Source organism: Anolis sagrei, chromosome 2 (assembly GCF_037176765.1).
Source record: "Anolis sagrei isolate rAnoSag1 chromosome 2, rAnoSag1.mat, whole genome shotgun sequence".
NCBI classification, from domain to species: domain Eukaryota; kingdom Metazoa; phylum Chordata; class Lepidosauria; order Squamata; family Dactyloidae; genus Anolis; species Anolis sagrei.
Genome location: NC_090022.1, coordinates 21042487 through 21064427, shown reverse-complemented (window position 1 = coordinate 21064427; position 21941 = coordinate 21042487). Strand labels below are relative to the sequence as shown.

The 21941-nt window shown below is 43.7% G+C and overlaps 1 protein-coding gene across 2 annotated transcripts in view; it reads right to left on the bottom strand.

Moving 5' to 3' along the window:
* The window catches only part of SAPCD1 (suppressor APC domain containing 1), a 34785-nt gene extending 13137 nt beyond the window's left edge, over positions 1 to 21648 (bottom strand). The window contains exons 1-2 of one of the 2 annotated variants that reach the window (XM_060759414.2): positions 20724 to 21648; positions 2851 to 2987 (exon numbers count right to left, since the gene is read on the bottom strand). In XM_060759414.2, the coding sequence (XP_060615397.2) occupies positions 2851 to 2987; positions 20724 to 21165 (579 nt within the window). In that variant the 5' untranslated portion in view covers positions 21166 to 21648. The remainder of the gene's footprint in view (positions 1 to 2850; positions 2988 to 20723) is intronic. The other variant, XM_060759413.2, reaches the window with a different exon arrangement.
* Between the last annotated feature and the right edge of the window lie 293 nt (positions 21649 to 21941).

The following is a 21941-nucleotide window of genomic DNA, read 5'->3' as shown; positions in this document are numbered from 1 at the left end:
TGTGTGAACAATGCAACAGAGAAATGGCAACTCATGGAAGATGGTTTGTTCCTTTCTATAAACGAAAAGCTAAAGCTTGCAGTTTTTCTATTCAGGAAAAGACGCCAGTTCGTTCACACAGAAACGTGTCCAGTTTTGAAACATTCACACCTAGCTCCAACAGACAAGAGTTCTTTCTACCACCCTGGACATTCCACAGATATATAAACCCAATTTTCCTAGTTTCCAACAGACCTCACAACCTCTGAGGATGCCTGCCCTAGATGCAGGTGAAATGTCAGGAGAGAATGCTTCTGGAACATGGCCATACAGTCCAAAAAACCTACAGCAACCCAGTGATTCCAGCCATGAAAGCCTTTGACAATACACTAGATAATTTTTGACCAAGTATTCTTATTTCCTTGGCCCATATACCCCAAAGACAGCGGATCCCGTCTGATTTTGGAAGCTAAGCAGGGTCTGCCTTGGTTAGTACATGGATGAAAAACACTAACTAAGATCAGTTCTAGAAATATACTCACAACCTCTGAGGATGCTTGCCATAGATGTGGGCAAAACGTCAGGAGAGTGTGCTTTTGGAACATGGCCATATAGCCCGGAAAACTCACAGCAACCCTATAACACTATTCTTTCCAAGAGAACATCTCTCCTAGGTTCTTTAAGATTAAAATTCAGGGCCACAATCAAAACCAACTTAGTTTGTAGTGTGTTCATGTGTCTTCAATTTTCCTGTCGACTTATGGTGATGTCATGAATTTTATAGTTTTCTTAAGCAAGGAATGCTCGAAGGTGGCTTTGCCAGTTCCTTCCTTTGAAATATAGCCTGCAGCTCCTGGTATTCATTGGCAGTCTCATACACTATTGAATAGAGCAGCTTCCAGGAGCAATTATACTCTGAGGTGGTGGATTTAAATTAATTAACCCATAATCTGCACTTCATGGATAAACCTATGGTCAAAAAATAATACAGTTCGAACTCCACATTTGTAGGTTTGACTGTTGTGGATTTGATTAAAATATCTCTAAAAATGAGTAAGTTACAAGTGCAACGCTATGGTCATCTTAACTATAGTTTCAAACTGAAGGATTTAGACATTCCCAGAGAAGTGTTCGATCAGTTCAGAACAGTGGTTCCCAACCTGTTCACTGCAGCCCACTTGTGGGCTGCAAGACCTAAAATAAGGTCTTCAAGACACACATTTTTAAACCTGTTCCTGGGGTTATTTGGGGTGCTGGTTCAAAAAGTTTGCATTGGCTAGACCACATCAGCTCTAGATTGTTAAATATGGTTTTCTGTGAGCGAGGAGATGGCAACTACTGGATGGCATATATTCTGTATCAGAAAGTACAGCTGATGTGGTCTATCCAATGCAGTTTTTTTAATCAACACTCCAAATAACGAAACCAAATCTAAAGTTGACCAAAAAGTGATTCATAAAATTTTGGTACTAATTTTGGGAGACTGGTCCCTGATAAAAAAAAGGTTGGGAACCACTGGTTTAGAAAAATAGCATTATTTTATTTATAGATTTTCATTGTTGCAAGGGTCCTGTGCCCAGTGAACATGAAGGACTGACAATATATTCATTATTATTTCTAAATGATAAAGGTGTGGAACAACAATATCTGCTTAACTGGCCTAAGGCAAAGGACAACACAGTGCTTCCTTCTCCATCCTATATAATGAAGCTACCTGAACTGCCCATTGAATACTGACAACGGGGCAGTATTCATCAGAGATGGATGGTCTGCCTTAGGTAAAGGTAAAAGGTTTTCCCCTGACATGAAGTCCAGTCGTGTCTGACTCGGGTGTGATGCTCATCTCCATTTCTAAGCCGAAGAGCTGGCATTGTCTGTAGACACCTCCAAGGTCATGTGGCCAGCATGACTGCATGGAGTGCTGTTACCTTCCAGCTGGAGCAGTATCTATTGATCTACTCGCATTTGCTTGTTTTCGAACTGCTAGGTTGGTAGAAGCTGGGGCTGACAGCAGAAGCTCACGCCGCTCCCCGGATTCAAACCTGTGACCTTTCAGTCAACAAGCTCAGCAGCTCAGTGCTTTAACCTACTGCGCCACCGGGGGCTCCTTGGTCTGCCTTACTTCAGGGGAATAGACTAATTTGAGAGGACATACATAATCCTGCCAATCCACAGAGGGCTACACCCTTTATTTGTTGCATTTGTATACAACTTTTCTCACAAAGTGGGGCCCAAACTGGCTCCCAAAACAATTAAAAATATTTACAGTATGGCCTATTCTACAATTAACATTATAATGCAGTTTGTACTGGTCAGCTTGGAACCATATAACACAGTGCACTGCTGTTCAAAGTGCAATATATGGTCAGTATATAGAGTTTTCTCAAGGGGCTAAGCTGCAGAACTTGCTGATCGGAAGGTTGGCAGTTCGAATCCACGGGATGGGATGCGCTTCTGCCTACCTAGCAGTTTGAAAACATGCAAATGTGAGTAGATCAATAGGTACTGCTTTGATGGGAAGGTAATGCTCCATGCATTCATGCAGGCCACATGACCTTGGAGGTGTCTACTGACAACACTGACTCTTCGGCTTAGAAATGGAGATGAGCACCAATCCCCAGACTTGGACTCAACTGGACTTAATGTCAAGGTGAAACATTTACCTTTCCTATATAGTTTTATGGCCAGCTTAAAACTCTATAAACAAAAGCAGTTCAAACACCATAAAACCCTTTAATAACATATACACATTTCAAAATAACAAAATAATCCTAGAAAAACACAAGAGCAATAGGTAAGGGACTGACTATACTGCTCCACAATAGGCAACTGTTTCATTCTGCCCATTATAAGAGTTCATGACCCCCTTACCATATCGTATTCCATGGCATTGGAAATGGTGTGTCTGCGTGGCTCCTTGGAGATTCGGATGCTCCTGCGTCGTCCAGCTTGGCACAGGGAGCTGTTGATGCTACGGGATCGAGTGACACCCTTCCCTTCGGATTCTCCTGGAAGTAGAAAGAGAAAGATCAGTAAGAATAATCTGACCTGTCATCACATTTGTTGCATTAAAAGGGCATGAGTCTGGTTATGCCATTCTGAAACCCTTATATAGGCAATTATGAACATCCGACTTACAAACCTCACTGAATACCAAGCACCTACTCTAATTTAATCGGCTATGTTGTATTAGTGGTAAATGATGCACCTAGAACACAATGTGGGTCTAGAACAGGCATGGGCAAAATTCATCCCTCCAGGTGTTTTGGACTTCAACTCCCACAATTCCTAGCAGCCAGTAGGCTGCTAGGAATTGTGGGAGTTGAAGTCCAAAACACCTGGAGGGCTGAAGTTAGCCCATGCCTGGTCTAGATTCATAGTACTTTCCTTGTTGTTGTGTGCCTCCAACTTTTGACGACTCTAAGGGGAATCAATCATAGGGGTTTCTTAGCAAGATGTATTCAGAAGAGGTTTGCTCTTGTCTTCCTCTGAGGCTGAGAGAGTGTCACATGAGTTTCATGGCTAAGCAGGGGTTTGGACCCTGGTCTCCATAGTCCTACTCCAATACTCAAACCACAACACTGTGCTGGATCCCTGTCCTGCCACTAAATTTGTCAGAGTAGCAACATCTCCTCCTTTAAAAAAGTAAGTGTAAACATGGTATGTGGTGTATTGTTGAAGGCTTTCATGGCTGGAATCACTGGGTTGTTGAAGGTTTTTGGGGCTGTGTGGCCATGTTCTGGAAGCATTCTCTTCTGACGTTTCACCTGCATCTATGGCAGGCATCCTCAGAGATTATGAGGTCTGTTGGAAACTAGGAAAATTGGGTTTATATATCTGTGGAAAGTCCAGGGTGAGAGAAAGAACTCTTGTCTGTTGGAAGTAGGTGTGAATGTTTCAGCTGGTCACCTTGATTAGCATTCGATGGCCTGATAGTTCTTAGGTGTGGCTTGTTACTGCCTTGTTGATCAAGGTGGCCAACTGAAACATTCACAACCAGGTTGTTGAAGGTTTTTCTGGCTGTATGGCCATGGTATAGAAGTATTTTCTCCTAATATTTCGCCTGCATCTATGGCTGGCATCCTCAGAGGTTGTGCAGTCAGACCTTACAATCTCTGAGGATGCCGGCCATAGATGCAGGCAAAATGTCAGGAAAGAATACTCCTAGAACATGGACATATAGCCCAAAAAACCTACAACAACCCAGTGATTCTGGCCATGAAAGCCTTTGACAATACATATACACACCTAGCTCCATCAGACAAGAATTCTTTCTCCCACCCTGGACATTCCACAGATATATAAACCCAATTTTCCTGGTTTCCAACAATCTTCCCAACTTTTGAGGATGCCTGCCATAGATGCAGATAAAACATCAGGAGGGAATGCTTCTAGAATATGACCGTACAGCCTAAAAAACCGACAACAACCCAATGGTGTATGGTTCTATAAGCATTATGCCTCCCCATAAGTAGAGTGATTCCTTCTCCTTAAAATCAACAAAGTATATAAACCTTGTTTGCAGCATTTACCAAATTGTTCAAATGCACGAGAGACCTTTATTACTGAAATCACAATAGATTGAGTAGCAGAGTATGGCAAAGGCCGCAAAAACAATTGGCAGAAATGTGCCGCCTATCCGTGGGGTTGCCTTTGAAGACGGCCCGGAAGCTCCAATTAGTCCAACGTTCGGCGGCCATGATACTAACAGGAGCGGGGTTGCCTACGTGGGGTTGCCTTTGAAGACGGCCCGGAAGCTCCAATTAGTCCAACGTTCGGCGGCCATGATACTAACAGGAGCGGGGTTGCCTACGTGGGGTTGCCTTTGAAGACGGCCCGGAAGCTCCAATTAGTCCAACGTTCGGCGGCCATGATACTAACAGGAGCAGAGCACAGGGAGCATACAACTCCTCTGCTGCACCAGCTCCACTGGCTGCCGATTTGTTACCGGGCTCAATTCAAAGTGCTGGCGTTGGCCTTTAAAGCCCTAAATGGTTCTGGCCCAACCTACCTAACGTATCTCGGCCTATCAGCCCACCAGGACCCTAAGATCTTCTGGGGAGGCCCTGCTCTCTATCCCGCCTGCTTCACAGGTGCGGCTGGCGGGGACGAGAGACAGGGCCTTTTCTGTGGTGGCCCCTCGGCTATGGAACACCCTTCCCATGGAGGTAAGATCAGCCCCCTCGCTGATGGTGTTCCGTAGAAGATTAAAAACCTGGATGTTCGAACAGGCATTTGGTTAATTCGGTGCAATGAATGTAATGATTAAAGGATTGGTAATATGGATGACGAAACTGGATCACGATTTTAGTCAGGAGATGCATTGGATTGTTATTGATGTGCGAATATTGTGTATCATGCTTTTATGGTTTTAAATTGTATACTGTTGATTGTTGTATTTTGTTGTAAACCGCGTTGAGTCGCCGGCTAGGCTGAGAAACAGCAGTATACAAGTATAGCAAATAAATAAATAAATAAATATCCACTCCTGATGTAGCAAATTGGACTTCTGCTACCAGGCATATGGTTTTTGCCAAATTGGGATAGTTTGGGTATGCATCTAAATCTAGATATTTTAGGGAGCTTGTTTACATCCATTTTTGGATTAAAGGTGGTTGTAAAGCACCCTGACCACAGATGCAACATTCTTCTTATGTCTATGCTTGTTGGAACAGCCTGGCAGATATTCGAACACCCAAGGCAGTAGTGGAGGACACTTCCACTTGCTTTAGCTAAGGACAAAAACAAACACCCTGAAAAGGACAACCCCCTTGTTTAATAACTGTATCTAGTTCACTCCCATTTTCATGAATTCAATACTGCCCCCCCCCTTCCTGGTCTCATTTGGGCCGCTTTAATTAAAGTCACTAATTACAGGAACTCATTGATTAACTGAGCCAAGACTGGCTCTGGTCCACTGGGATTGATTGCCCCAGCTGACTTTCGAGAGACAGAATTAATAAGGGAGAATACAAAGAAAGCGAAGGACTCAGGGATCCTACCCTTCATCTCTCTCCATCCCCCAACTTCTTTTTCACATATTTAATCTTATCCTCTAGCTTTCATTCAGCTCATCTCCTATGTAATGGTCTACTGTAAGGGTAGCCAAGTGCCAGATCATGAGTTCTTATGTCGGAATTATTATTTTGGGTTTTTATTGTGGTTGTTATTATTGTTGTTGTTATACTTAGTTACTTAGGCAATCCCTCATTGTCTGAGTATGATGGCCTTCCAAGTGTACTGTCTTGGCGATGGATACATAAGTTACTGTGGAGTCCTATCCTTGACCTGCATATTCTTCCATAGTGAGGACATTGGTTTCAGGTAGAAGGCGGTCCAGGTCGGGTTGGCTTGATGTGCCTTCCTCTTGGTACATTTCTCCCTTTCACCTTCCATTCATGCCTCTTCAAATTCCACAGCACTGCTGGTCACAGCTGACCTCCAGCTAGAGTGCCCAAGGGCCAGGGCTTCCTAGTTCTCGGTGTCTATACCACAGTTTTTAAGGTTGGCCTTAAGACTGTCTTTAAATCTCTTTTCCTGTCCTCCAACATTCCATTTTCCATTCTTGAGTTGGGAGTAGAGTAACTGCTTTGGGAGACAGTGATCAGGCATTCGGACAATGTGGCATTCAGTCTAGTGGAGTTGATGGCAAAGGAGCATCGCTTCAATGCTGGTGGTCTTTGCTTCTTCCAGAATGCTGACATTTGTCCACCTGTCTTCCCAAGAGATTTGTAGGATTTTTCGGAGGCAACGCTGATGCAATTGTTACAGGAGTTGAGTGTAGACAGTCCATGTTTCGCAGGCATATAGTAGGGTTGAGAGGACAATAGCTTTATTAAAAAGCACCTTGGTATTCCTATGGATATGCTGATCATTAAACAGTCTCTGTTCCTTTCAGAAAAATACTGCACTCGCAGAGATCAGGCGGTGTTGTACTTCATTGTTAATGTTGACTTTTGTGGAGAGGTGGCTGTCAAAGTAGTGGAAATGGTCAACATTTTCTAATATTACACCATTAAGCTGTATTTCTGGCATTGCAGAGGCATTGGCTGGTGTTGTTATGGCAATGGTGTGAAAAGCTACAGTCGATGAAGTTCCCTTTTCCACATAGCTTTTAAACACCTTGGTTTTCTTTGCATCTTCTCATATGCAATCACTCCACTGACCTGCATACACAAAATTTCCTGAAAAAAAATGTGAGCAGTGAGTCCCAGAAACATCCACCAGATGTTTCTGGAATTGCATGTCTCATCAGCCCATCCCTAGGCATGTCGATTGGGGATGATGGGAGCTGAAGATTACCAACATCTAGAGAGTAATTTGTTCCGCAATTCAGTGGCAAAGGTGTGGAAAGAATGTGAATTGTGAAGGAAAAGCTGTTAAGATTTTCTTCTTCTCTTTTTCTCATAACACCAGGTCTTAGGGTCATTAGATGAAGAGATACTTTCACTGTTTAAATGGTCATACATCCTGTATTCTTATGGCACTGCAATAGACTCATGCACAGACTTTTTCTTCTAGCATAATTAGCCCCACAGAGAAGTGAGGATGGATGTGAATGGCTTCTAAGTTGGTCAGCTATGTAGAGCGCGAGGGGAGAAGAAAGTAGGCAATGGAAGAGGGCAAAGCGGAACCACACAGGGAAGGATGCCCAGATCTCAGCTGATACCCAAGCGCTTCCATGCACGGGATACACAGTGCCAGACGCCAGTCACCGATTGAATGGCAGGCCGCCCAGACAATGAGGCAGTTCGGGGCCAACTCAGCAGATGGAGGGATGCCCACGGCTCAGTGCCAAACATGGGGGCCTGCCAGATTCTCCTCGCTCCACAGAGAGCAGCTGGGATAGCAGCTGCCAATCAGGATCTATCCGTTAGGGACCTTTGTATTCCCATGTTGCTCTCTCTCTCTCTCTCTCTCTCTCTTAACTAACCCTTCCTTAACTTCCCTCTAAAGAACATCAAATTCAGAGCTTAGGAATATATTACTTTGTTCGAACTGCATTATATGGTCAGTGTAGACCCATTTAATGCCATTCATTACATTTCAAGTTGTATTATATGGCAGTGCAGATCCAGTCTTTGGTTACAGCTTCCGGAATCCATTGGCCAGCTCTAGGATTCAAGGAGCTGGAATACAAAAATATAATTTTCCCCAAAGTCATCTTTCTCCCTCTTCCCTTCTCCTGACCCTTTCCTTTTAAGTCTTTCTGTTCTGATATTCTGCCATATATTGGATGATTTCCCACTGCAATCAAAGTGATGCCCACCACATCAACTTTGGTCCACTAGGGCCCCTTCCGCACAGCTGTATAAAATCCACATTGAACTGGATTATGTGGCAGTGTGGACTCAGATAATCCAGTTCAAAGCAGATATTGTGGATTAAGGTAAAGATAAAGGTTTTCCCCTTGACATTAAGTCCAGTCATGTTCAACTATGGGAGGTGGCGCTCACCTCCATTTCTAAGCCGAAGAGCCAGTGTTGTCCGTAGACACCTCCAAGGTCGTGTGGCTAACATAACTGCATGGAGCACTGTTACCTTCCCACTGGAGTGGTACCTATTGATCTACTCACATTTGCATGTTTTTGAACTGCTAGTTTGGCAGAAGCTCACACCGCTCACCAGATTCAAACCTGAGACCTTTCAATCAGCAAGTTCAGCAGCTCAGCAGTTTAACCCACTCCATCACTGGCAGCTCCCAAATTGTGGATTATCTGCCTTGATGTTTTGTGTTATATGTCTGTGTGGAAGGACCCCGAGCTCACACAAAGAAGAACTATGTTGAACAAAGTTATTATTTTACAGTATAACAATTATTTTGGTCATTAAGACTGGCCCTGTCATTAGCCATTCAAAACAAGCATTAAGAACCTGATTCTGGGACCCAGCTATTGTTAGCTGCAGGTAGCATGCACAACATCCAGGACTGATGGGAACTATAGTCCAGCAGTTTCTGAAAAGTCACAGATGCCAACTCCTCCCAATGTAAAGAAGGGAAAGCATGGGGACAGTAGACCCTCTGCGACATATATATGCTAGTTGTATATAAAAACGGCGTTCCATGCAGTCATGCCGGCCACATGACCTTGGAGGTGTCTATGGACAACGCCGGCTCTTTGGCTTAGAAATGGAGACAAGCACCACACCCCAGAATAGGACACAACTGTCCTACTCTGGGGACAGTCAGGGGACAACCTATATAAAAGTACTTTCCAGCTATATTTCTAAGGTGCATATGAAACATAAATGAATGTCATGTTTAGAATTAGATCCCGTCTCCACAATACCTCCTTATGAGAATACTATGTAAGCAAATGCAAACATTCAAAAATCCCCTATTGAAATCCCAAACTCCTTTTACCCAAAACCCTGTTAACGAGAGAAACAAAGAATGAAAAAACAATCACGGAATCCCTTTTGACTCCTAATTTCTGCAACCACCTGTCTTGAAAAACCCTGCAGTACAGAGTGATCCAAGTGTTTCAAGAAAGGGATAGGGCAGAGACAACTAATGCTACTGTACTGCCAGGAGGTAGTAGGTGGGGACAACTGGTCTTACAAATAAGAGGGCAGCTCTGTGGGTTATGGGTTGAAAAGGGAAGTGAGAAACTCAAGTAAGCACTGACAAATATGCATCAAAATACAACACCACCTGAGCTCTGCGAGTGCAGCATTTTTCTGAATGAAGCAGAGAGTGCTTGAGGACCGGGACATCCGTAGGGAGACCAAGGTGCTTGTTTATAAAGCTATTGTCCTCCCAAACCTGCTGTATGCCTGCGAAATGTGGGCTGTCTACAGATGTCACATGCAACTCCTGGAATGATTCCACCAGCGCTGCCTCTGAAAAATCCTGCAAATCTCTTGGGAAGACAAATGTCAGCATACTGGAAGAAGCAAAGACCACCAGCATTGAAGCGATGGTCCTCTGCTATCAACTCCGTTGGACCGAGCACATTGTCCGGATGCCCGACCACCGTCTCCCAAAGCAGTTGCGCTACTCCAAACTCAAGAATGGAAAGCGGAATGTTGGAGGACAGGAAAAGAGATTTAAAGATGGACTCAAAGCCAATCTTAAAAACTCTGGCATAGACACTGAGAACCGGGAAGCACTGGCCCTTGAGACCTCCAGTTGGAGGTCAGCTGTAACCAGCAGTGCTGAAGAGGCACGAATGAAGGGCGAAAGAGATAAACATGCCAAGAGGAAGGCGCATCCAGCCAACCCCGACCGGGACCGCCTTCCACCTGGAAACCAATGCCCTCACTGCAGAATAAGATGCAGATCAAGAATGGGGCTCCACAGTCATGTACGGACTCACCACCAGTACACTGATCCTGGAAGACTATCCGACTTGGCCAGTTAGGGATCGCCTAAGTAAGTAAGTAATGCCCAGCCTGCTGTGCAAATAAAACTGCAAAATGGATAGCAGAAACCTGAAGGTGAGGAAATGCATGCACCCAACTGCGTGTGATGGACAGAGCTCAGAAGGGAAATCAGGGTTTACCTGCTTGCCACCTGGAGAGTCACTTTGTTCCTAATACCAGAGATCAAGCTGAAGATATCCTTCTGTCCACCCCTCCCTGCTTAATGCTGACTTTTTAAGCACACCTGGGCAAGGCGTGCTCTCTGCCAGAGATGGAGGAGGACAGGTTAGCCAGACAAAATGTAGGTCAAGAATACTGTAACTTTAATTACTGTGACGAAGAGGGAATTTCAGCCATAAGTATCCAAAGGAATGAATCGCACAAGAAGTTCAGCACCTTGGATACACCTTTGGAAAGTTCAGGCTATAAGCTGCTTTGTGTCTCAATCTCTGCTTTGTGTCTCAGTCAAGATAAAAGCAGGATATAAATAACTATAATCATAGAATCATAGAATTGGAAGACATTACAAGACCCATCCAGTCTGACCGTCTGCCATGTAGGAAAATACAATCAAACAATAATAAAATAACAATAACAATAATTTTCTGTTCCTAGTTTGAAAGTCTTAATTCCTGTTTAATTGTGTGGTACTTACTTTGAAAGTCATTGTTATACTTGGTTGTTTTTGTGGCTTCCACAAACTATGTTGAATTTGGTTGAAACTCTATGAAAATAACTATAGCAAAATGTGCTTGGAGACTAGGATGCGGAACAATGGCTTCAAACTACAAGAGAGGAGATTCCATCTGAACACGAGGAAGAACTTCCTGACTGTGAGAGCCGTTCAGCAGTGGAACTCTCTGCCTCAGAGTGTGGTGGAGGCTCCTTCTTTGGAAGCTTTTAAACAGAGGCTGGATGGCCATCTGTCAGGGGTGATTTGAATGCAATATTCCTGCTTCTTGGCAGGGGGTTGGACTGGATGGCCCATGAGGTCTCTTCCAACTCTTTGATTCTATGATTCTATGCTGCACGATGTCCCACAAAACAAAGTTTCTGAAGTTTAATAAACGTTTTCCATGGTTCTATGATAGAGCCAATTAGGAAATGCAATTTATAATCCAGGGTCCTTCCACACAGCTATATAACCCTGAATATCATGGATGAAAATCCCACAATATCTGTTTTGAACTGGGTTATCTGAGTCCACACTGTCATATATTCCAATTCAAAGCAGAAAATGTGGGATTTTCTTGAGCAGATTTCCAGATTAGTTTAGTGTTTACAACTTATATTATTTTTCTGGTTATTTAATATTTAATGTTTATTTTACTTAAGTGATATTTGTCTTGACTGTTCTAATGTAGCACAGATCCTATGTAAAATCATACTATGTATTTTTGACATTAATATTGAAATCTGAAATATATATAGAATGTATTTCAGTCTTCGGGCTGAAAAGGGCGGAATATAAGTGTGATAAATAAATACATACATATATGTGTATGTATATGCCTGCAAGTTGCTTTGCAACTTAGAATTACAGAGTTGGAAGAGACCACAAGGGTCATCCAGTCCAATCCCCTGCCATACAGGAGTACGTAATCAAAGCATTCCAGACAGATGGCCATCTAGCCTCTGTTTTAAAAACGTATGGATAATAATAATAGAGTAAAATAATAAATGTAATAACAATAATAAATAGAATAAAATAATAAATGTAATAATAATAAATAGAGTAAAATAATAAATGTAATAATGGGTTGTTGTAGGCTTTTTCGGGCTATATGGCCATGTTCTAGAGGCATTCTCTCCTGACGTTTCGCCTGCATCTATGGCAAGCATCCTCAGAGGTAGTGAGGTCTGTTAGAACTAGGAAAAAGGGTTTATATATCTGTGGAATGACCAGGGTGGGAGAAAGGACTCTTGTCTGCTGGAGCTAGGTGTGAATGTTTCAACTGACCACCTTGATGGCCTGACAGTGCCTGGAGCAAACTTTTGTTGAGAGGTGATATTAACAGTAATAAATGATATGATAATAAATGTAATAATGTAATGTAATAATAACAGTAATAATAAATAAAAATAATAAATGCAATAATAATAATAAACATAGTAAAATAATAAATGTAATAAGAGTAATAATAAAGCAAAATAATAAATGAAATAATTGGAAATGTAGCCTACAGCACAACGTTATTCACAGGCGGTCTCCCATCCAAGTACTAACCAGGACCAACCCTACTTAGCTTCCATGATTAAACATGATCGGGTGCCTTTAAGGGATTTAAGCCCTCCTTCTTATATAGCAGACTTTATCTCATGTCCTCATTTCTCCACCCCCTACAAATAGCTGTCAGTGACCTAAATGCACTGTGATGTTCATGGTAGCATCAATATGTTCATCCAGCTCCCCCCTCAGCTCTTTTTCTCTCCAAATGCATGTTTTTGCCACATTCCCTAGCCTTCTGGAGCAGGTCCTTAATGTTTAGGAGGAAACAGGGGATAGAAGGAAGGAGGGGAGATAGTCCACTCTGCTTGGGCTCAGAGAAGATGCCTCTGAAAACAAATGACAGCATTGGATGCTGGTCAAGTAAGAGCATAGGTCCCTTCAGACTGCACCATTATGGCACTATGGTTCCACTTTAACTGCTATGGTTGCATTCTGTGCATTCCTAGGATTTGTAGTTTGGGGAAGCACTAGAGCTCTCTGGCCAATAATTGTACATTTCCCTCTCAGGATTTATTATTATAATAGAATGGAATTGTGGCAAGTAAGTATAACTCGTATTTTCCATAATATTGTGCATGAAACATAGTTTGTGTACATTGAACCATCAGAAAATAAAGGTGTCCGTCAACCATGTGGACAGGAGCCCCCGGTGGCGCAGTGGGTTAAACCTTTGCAGGACTGAAGACTGACAGGTTGGAGCTTCAAATCTGGGGAGAGTGCAGGTGAGCTCCCTCTGTCAGCTCCATGCAGGGACATGAGAGAAGTTTTCCACAAGGATGGTATAACATCAAAACATCTGGGTCTCCCCTGGGCAATAGCCTTGCAGATGGTCAATTCTCTCACACCAGAAGCAACCTGCAAGTTTCTCAAGTTGCTCCTGACATGAAAAAAAAATACCCATGTGGATTTTTTTTTAAATTCCCAGATAATGCTCAACCTATTTTATATGACACCTTGAGATCTGAGTAAATGTGAGATAAAAATAATATTTGTCCTTGGCATATGGGAGTTGTAGTTCAGCCTTATCCAGAGAGTTCTGAACCCAGCCAATGATGGATCTTGAACAAACTTCGAACACAGACACAGCATGACCAATTGCACATACAGGCAGGGGTTGAGAGTGAGTGACCTTGGCATATGGGAGTTGTAGTTCACCCTTATCCAGAGAGCCCTGAATCCGGCCAACGATGGATCTCGACCAATCTTCGCACACAGACCCAACATGACCAACTGCACATACAGGTGGGGGTTGAGAGTGAGTGACCATGGCATATGAGAATTGTAGTTCACCCTTATCCAGAGAGCCCTGAACCCAGCCATCAACGGATCTCGACCAAACTTCGCACACAGACCCAGCATGACCAACTGCACATACAAATGGGGGTTGAGAGTGAGTGACTATGGCATATGGAAGTTGTAGTTCACCCTTATCCAGAGAGCACTGAACCCAACTGACAAATAACCCAGCTGTCAAATGCCCTTTTCAAATTACCTGGGCACTGCTGGGTCTTCAAGCTAGTTTAAAATAAATATACAAATGCAACTAATTAATACATTAGATAGCCTTCAAAGTATCAAATAAACTTTCCAAGTGGCTGCTTGTGTTTTTTTCCAGCTTATTATTTCCCTCTGTATCTACTTGTCTATCAATTCATATATCTATTGGCGTGTACGTAGACACATGATGATTTTAAATCTATTGACAGTTATATAATGCTTTTCCACTTATGTTCATTTCATGATTTGTGCTTTGTATGCAGTGATACATTCCTAAAAATCCATATATGGAACACAATGGAACTGAATTAAATGTCCAGGATCTTGATGTTTCATCCCAACTACAGCAAACCCATTTAATCAGTTATTGTATTAACTTCAAGGTAAATCCAATTGTGTTAATCTAGTAAGGGCTAACAAGGAATGTGAGAAATCCTGAAGATAAACAAATTCAGGTGTGTCTTTCTATAAGGTAACTGAACTGATATTTAATGCTGTGATTCTTTTCCCAATTTTCCCTGTATTGGATTTTTTTTTATCATGCCAGAAGCGACTTGAGCAACTGCAAGTCGCTTCTTGTGTGAGAGAATTGGCCGTTTACAGGGAAGTTGCCCAGGGGATGCCTAGATGTTTTACCATCCTGTGGGAGGCTTCTCTCATGTCTCTGCCTGGGAAGCTGGAGCTGACAGATGGGAGCTCAGCCTACCTCATGGATTCTGCCTTGATATTCTGGGTTATATGGCTATGTGGAAGAGCCCTGGGTTATATGGCAGTGTAGAAGGGGCCTTGTGGGGCTTGAAGAGACCCTAAGGGCCACTGTCCTGCAAGAATGAAGAATCCAATAATGCCCAATAAATAACCACCCAGTCTCTGGGTTGTGTGTTTTCCAGGCTGTATGGCCTTGTTCCAGAAGCATTCTCTCCTGACATTTCACCCACATCTATGGCAGGCATCCTCAGAGGTTTTGAGGTCTGTTGGAAACTTGGCAAGTGGAGTTTATATATCTGTGGAATAATGTCCAGGGTGGGAGAAAGAACTCTTGTCTATTTGAGGCAAGTGTGAATGTTGCAATTGGCCACCTTGATTAGCATTGAATGGCCTTGCAGCTTCAAAGCCTGGCTGCTTACTGTCTGGCGGAATCCTCTGTTGGGAGGTGTTAGCTGGCATTGATTGTTTCCTGTCTGGAATTCCCCTGTTTTCTGAGTGTTGTTCTTTATTTACTCTCCTGATTTTAGAATTTTAAAATACTGGTAGTCAGATTTTGTTCATTTTCATGGTTTCCTCCTTTTTGTTGAAATTGACCACATGCTTCTGGATTTCAGAATGTGTCCAGAGCAGGATGACTAAAATGATCAAGGGTCTGGAGAACAAGCCCTATGAGGAGCGTCTTAAGGAGCTGGGCATGTTTAGCCTGAAGAAGAGAAGGCTGAGAGGCGATATGATAGCCATGTATAAATATGTGAGAGGAAGCCACAGGGAGGAGGGAGCAAGCTTGTTTTCTGCTTCCCTGGAGACTAGGACGCGGAACAATGGCTTCAAACTACAAGAGAGGAGATTCCATCAGAACATGAGGAAGAACTTCCTGACTGTGAGAGCCGTTCAGCAATGAAACTCTCTGCCCCGGAGTGTGGTGGAGGCTCCTTCCTTGGAAGCGTTTAAACAGAGGCTGGATGGCCATCTGTCAGGGGTGATTTGAATGCAATATTCCTGCTTCTTGGCAGGGGGTTGGGCTGGATGGCCCATGAGGTCTCTTCCAACTCTTTGATTCTATGATTCTGTGATTCAGTGGCTTCTCTGTGTAGTCTGACATGTGGACCTTGTTTACAGCCTGGCCATGTTTACATTAGCTATCGCCACTGGAAAAGCAGGGCCCAGCCTCTGTTTAGAAACCTCTAAAGAAGAGACCGCAATATACACTGAGGCCGTATTCTTGCAAAGGCAGTCCTGAAGTCCTATCCAAATCATGCTCTCAAATATCCTGAATTAAAAGAAAAATTCAGGTTGTTTGATTGTGTAGTGGTCTGGATGGCCTTTGTGGTGTCTTCCAACTCTTTGATTCTGTGCCAAAGGGAAGGGAAAATACACCTTTAAGAAAAGAAATTCCCTTTCTTGATGGGTATGCTTCTTACAGAGAAAGTGAAGGATATAAATGGATGCCTGTCTTGTTTTTCTGCAGTGAGATTGAGGGCATAAGCAGAGTGGAGGGGATGTGTGGGCCCAGGGCGGTGACTTCTATGGCTATCTAATCCAGCCCCCCCACCTCCATGCTCTGTCGGAGGCTTGCCCCATTAACCAAAGCTCCTTACAGAGGGGGGGACTTGGATGAGAGCGGTTGGGTAAGAGGATTGGTCGTCTCTATGGCTGGGGAGACAGGATCAGGAGTGCTAAACCCCTGGCCGTATGGTGCCCCGACTGAGCTCCCTCCAGGCCTGGAAGGGGGAGGGAAAAGAGAGGGAGAGTACATTAACAGAACAGACAAAGGATGGGTATTCATCAGTCCTGGAAGCTTGGTTCTTGATCTTCTCATTTTTTTCCTTTTTCTAATGTTGCCCCCCTCCAACCCCAGCCCCCCTTCTGTCATGTCATAAGACTGAACACTTTCCTTCCTGTTGAGAAGTGAAAATGCCTCTGTTTCAAGTCACTTTCTCTGAAACACATTCTGAGATCCTTTCAATTATTGGCTGATTAAAATGACCTTTTTAAAACGGTTTTAGTGGCTGGCTTTTAAATGGTTTTCACACTGGCTAGAGTATGATTCTATTTATGGATTTGGTTGGTTTTTAATGGACTGATTGATAATTGGCAAATAGAGGGAGAAAAGGTGGCGGCAGTGACAGACTTTGTCTTTCTAGGTGTGAAGATTACTGCAGACGCAGACTGCAGCCAAGAAATCGGAAAACGTTTAATTCTTGGGAGGAGAGCAACGGCCAATCTCGAGAAACATCACACTAGCAATGAAGATCCACATAGTTAAAGCAATGGTATTCCCCGTAGTAACCTATGGATGCAGGAGCTGGACCATAAGGATGGTTAAGCAAAGGAAGATAGACGCTTTTGAACTGTGGTGTTGGAGAGTACCTTGGACCGCGAGAAGATCAAACCAGTCTATACTCCAGGAAATAAAGCCCGACTGTTCATTGAAGGGAAGGATATTAGAGGCAAAGATGAAGTACTTTGGCCACATAATGAGAAGACAGGATACCTTTGAGAAGAGAAGGATGCTGAGGAAAATGGAAAGAAAAAGGAAGAGGGGTCGACTAAGGGCAAGATGGATGGATGGTATCCTTGAAGTGACTGGTTTGACCTTGAAGGGCTGGTCCATGACATCATGAAGAATTGGAAGCGACTGAACAAATAAACAACAACATGTTTATGTTTTTGTCACAATTCTGTTCTGCAATTTCTGTGTTTATGATTCTTTCTCGAGAGCACTGTCAGGGGAGAGCACTTGCCCAAAAATATGGTTTATAACTAGGCTGACCAGAGGAAAAGCTAGGAATGACTCTCATTAGGTGTTGCTGACAAGCAACACGGTGTAATTATCTCTCTTACTTAACAATTAAATGTACAGGGTACTTGTTCAGTTTTCAACCTGGCCACCAGCATGACATATAACAGGGATTCTCAAACTGTGTTCCCCAGATATTTTGGACTTCAACTCCCACAATTCCTAACAGTTGATAAGCTGGCTGGGATTTCTGGGAGCTGAAGTCCAAACTGTGCTCCTGGAGGAGAACATTTCGAGAAACACTGGCATATAGTATTGGACTACATCTCAGGAGACTAGGGTTCAACTCCCTACTTAGCCATGGAAACACACCAGATGACCCCAGACAAGTCACACACTCTGATAGGGTCACTTTGTTGTTGTTGTTGTTCTTGTTCATTCGTTCAGTCGTTTCCCAGAGAACCCAGCAATCGTAGGATCACATAATAGGGAGGGATCCATTTGGCCCAGGACCTGACTGTTGTAGAAAATCTATTGTAGTTGGTTTCCTTGGCTTGGGGTACTTTGGAAATTGTTGTCTCACAGATCGCATTGTCTCTGACCCCGCTGTCTAGCTGTCCTGGGGGTATGTTGTCCCATAACACCTGGAGACACCAGGTGTGTTACTACATCCCTAGATTGTGGCCATTTAGTATGGGGCCATGGTTGCACAGCGGGTTAAACCGCTTAGCTACAGAACTTGCTGAACAGAAGGTCAGTGGTTTGAATCTACGGGACAGGGTGACCTCCCGTTGCTAGCCCCAGCTTCTGCCAACTGAGCACTTCGAAAATGTGCAAATGTGAGTAGATTAATAGGTACAGCTTCCACGGGAAGGTAACAGCGCTCCATGCAATCATGCTGGCCACATGACCCAGGGTGCATCTATGGACAACACCAGTTCTTCAGCTTAGTAATGGAGATGAGTATCACCCCCAGAGTCAGACTCAACTAGACTTAATGTCAAGAGGGAAACCTTTACTAGTATGTATGTTATATTTTAATGGCCTAAATTCCCTAAAAGCACCAGATCCTTCTGATCTTGGAAGCAAAGTCAGGTCAACCCTGGTTAGTACCGACAAAGGCCAGGGGCTGGAGTCTATATTCAGAGGATGGAAATGGCACACCACTTCTGAGTCTTCCTTGCCTAAGAAAGTCATGGGACCATTATAAGTCAACTTGAAAGCACATACACTCACTCCCAAATATAATATTTCCCAACTTTTCCTCCGCCTTGGAACTCAAGGCATCTAACAAAAAGACTGAAGAAAAACTCACATTTAAAGTATATACAAAGTGAAAATAATTAAACTATTTGTAGCATTACTATGTAGTGAGCCAAAAGTATAGAGGTTGGAGTGTTGGACTAGAACTCCAGGTAACCAGAGTTGAAATCCCAGTTCTGGCATTGAAACCCATTGGGTGGTCTTGGGCAAGTCGCACACACTCAGACTCAGTGGAAGGCAATGGAAAAGTTGCCAAGAAAATCCAGTGATATATCTTTTTTGTTGTTGTGTGCCTTCAGGCCATTTCCAGCTCATGGCCTCAGTGCCCTAGGGGAGATAGGGCGGAATAGAAATAAAGTTTATTATTATTTATTATTATGTTGACCCAAAGGCAACCCTACCACTGAGTTTTCTGGGACTGGATTTCCTTGTTCAGTTGGGGAATTGAACCCTGGTTCCTAAAGTTATAGTCCAATGCGAAAACACTGTGATGAGGTCTGCCTTAAGGATGACAATGACATAAGTTGGTAACTATTTGAAGCCACACAACAACTATAACACTATGTAACAAGATGCCATTTCCTAATTGGATCTATCATAAAAACATGGAAAAGGTTTATTAAACTGCAAAAACCTTTTTTGTGGAACATCCTGCAGCACATTTTGCTATAGTTTTTCAATGAATAGCTCATAGAGCAGTGTTTCTCGACCTGGGGTCACAAGGGGGTGTCAGAGGGGTCGCCAAAGACCATCAGAAAACAGTATTTTCTGTTGGTCATGGGGGTTCTTTATGGGAAGTTTGGCCCAATTCTATCATTGGTGAAGTTCAGAATGTTCCTTGAGTGTGGGTGAGCCATAAATCCCATCAATTACAACTCCCAAATGTCAAAGTCTATCTTCCCCAAACTCCACAAGTATTCCCATTTGAGCATATTGAGTATTCTGTACCAAGTTTGGTCCAAATCCATCATAGTTTGAGTCCACAGTGCTCTCTGGATGTAGGTGAACTACAACTCCAAAACTCAAGGTCAATGCCTGCCAAGCCTTTCCAGTATTTTCTGTTGATCATGGGAGTTCTGTGTGTCAAGTTTGGTTCAATTCCATCATTGGTGGAGTTCAGAATACTCTTTGATTGTAGGTGAATTAAAAATCCCAGCAACTACAACTCTCAAATGACAAAATCACCCCCCCCCCCCACCCAAACCCCAGCAGTATTCAAAAGTGAACGTATTGGATATTTGTGCCAAATTTGGTCCAGTGAATGAGAATATGTCCTGCATATCAGATACTTACATTACGATTCATAACAGTAGCAAAATTACAGTTATGAAGTAACAATGACAACAATTTTATGTTTGGGGGTCACCAAAACACGAGGAACTGTATTAAGGGGCCACAGAATTAGAAAGGTTGAGAAACACTGTCATAGCGTCTCAACCAATTCAGCCTAATTTGTTTCAGCCACAAAAATGAAGTTTCAGGAGTAGAAGTACTTTCAAAGTATGTACCACACAGTTTAGCAGGAAATAATACTTTCAAATCTGGACCAGAAGTTATTTTTTACATAGTGCAATAAAAATATTTTAACAGTCCATAATCAAATACATAAAACGGTACAGCAGACTATGAAAAGTTTTTCCTGCTTAAATAGTATTTCCTACTGTAACAAGACAGCCTCCACTGGCCACTCGAAGGATACCATGGAGGAAGTCATTCCAGCTTCTCTAGAAGGAAAGCCCATAGGATGGGAGCCACCACCATGAAGGACCTGTGAGGTATACACCAGATCCCTCTTCTTTTGGAAATGATAAAAATATTCCAGTACCCAACCTTATGTATTCCAACTCATTCAACCCTCTTTACCAGAAAACCAAGGAACTTGGTTTGGATTCATCCCCAAAATCCCTATCACCCAACTGGGCCTTTTCATGTCTCACTTACGTATCCGACTCAGGTTCTTCATGGACTGTGAGGTACTGCGTCCCCTTTCGGTCTGCCCACCTCTGGTCCCTTCTCCGGTGGCCTTCTCCGCTTCTTCCTCCTCTTCTTCAGCCCGAAGGAGGGCAATTCTCAACCCCGCCACCAGGCGGGGGAAGCTTAAATACCCCCCGCAGGGCTCTGCCACCTGCTGGAGGGCTTGTAGCACCCCGGATGGGAGCTGGCATCTCTCTTTGTCTCCTTGCGGGGTCACACCGGAGTCCCTTCGTCCCCACCGGCTCTCAATTTCAGAGATGTGGACAGTCCCGCTTCGTTGGTCATCCAAGATTTCGAAGAGGGTCCGGAGGCTGCGGAGAAAAGGACGAGGCAGGCGGGTGCCCCGGACGGGAGGGGGTTCTTCTGGGGTGGAGGGAAGGGATGAGGCAGCCAGGCCTCCAGAAGTCATTGGAAAATGGGCCTTCAAGGGGTATCTTGGCAATGAAAGATGGATTCTGTGAGATGTTTGGGGATTTGAAGATCCCCCAAGTTTTTCCAGTGAGGGAGTTAGGAGAGAGTGGCGGAAAAAGCTGGACTGGCTGCCTAAGCACTAAGTGAAATGAGACAGCAGTGCAGTGAAAGTCAAGACCTCTTGGTCAGGCGGAGGGCTGGATGGGGAAGCCTGAGAGGCGAACTGGGACACCAAGGTTGCTCTGGTAGGGGACTGGGCTACTGGGTCAAAGTCAAAGACCTGGACATCAGGCAAAAGTAGGATGGGCAAGTCTCTGTCTGGCGGCTGTGCGGCCAGGGCTGCTCTGGTGCTCTTTGCTGAGGTCTCTCTCGTTTGTCCGAGTTGGATTCTCTGATCGAGTGAGATTGGCCAAGCTGGTCCAGGCAGGGGGAGGCAGCTGGGCCTGGAATCATGTGACCCATCTCAGATAATCACCCTGGACGCCAGATGATTAGCGGCTCTGTCTAACGAGGTGGCTTCCCCTCTGAGGAAGGGAGGGGGAAAGAGAGAGAGAGAGATTGAAAGGGGGATTGAGAGAGAGAGAGGGAGGGAGGGAGAAATTTCTCCCTGGTGAGCAACTAAACTCAGAATCCCTCCAGGGTCAGAGAGGTCAAACAACTTCCCTTCCTTGCTTGCTTGCTTGCTTCCCTCCTTCATCCTCATTCTCTTTCTTTCTTTTTCTTTCTTTCTTTCTTTCTTTTTTCCTTCATTCTTTCCACCAGAATTTTTTTCAA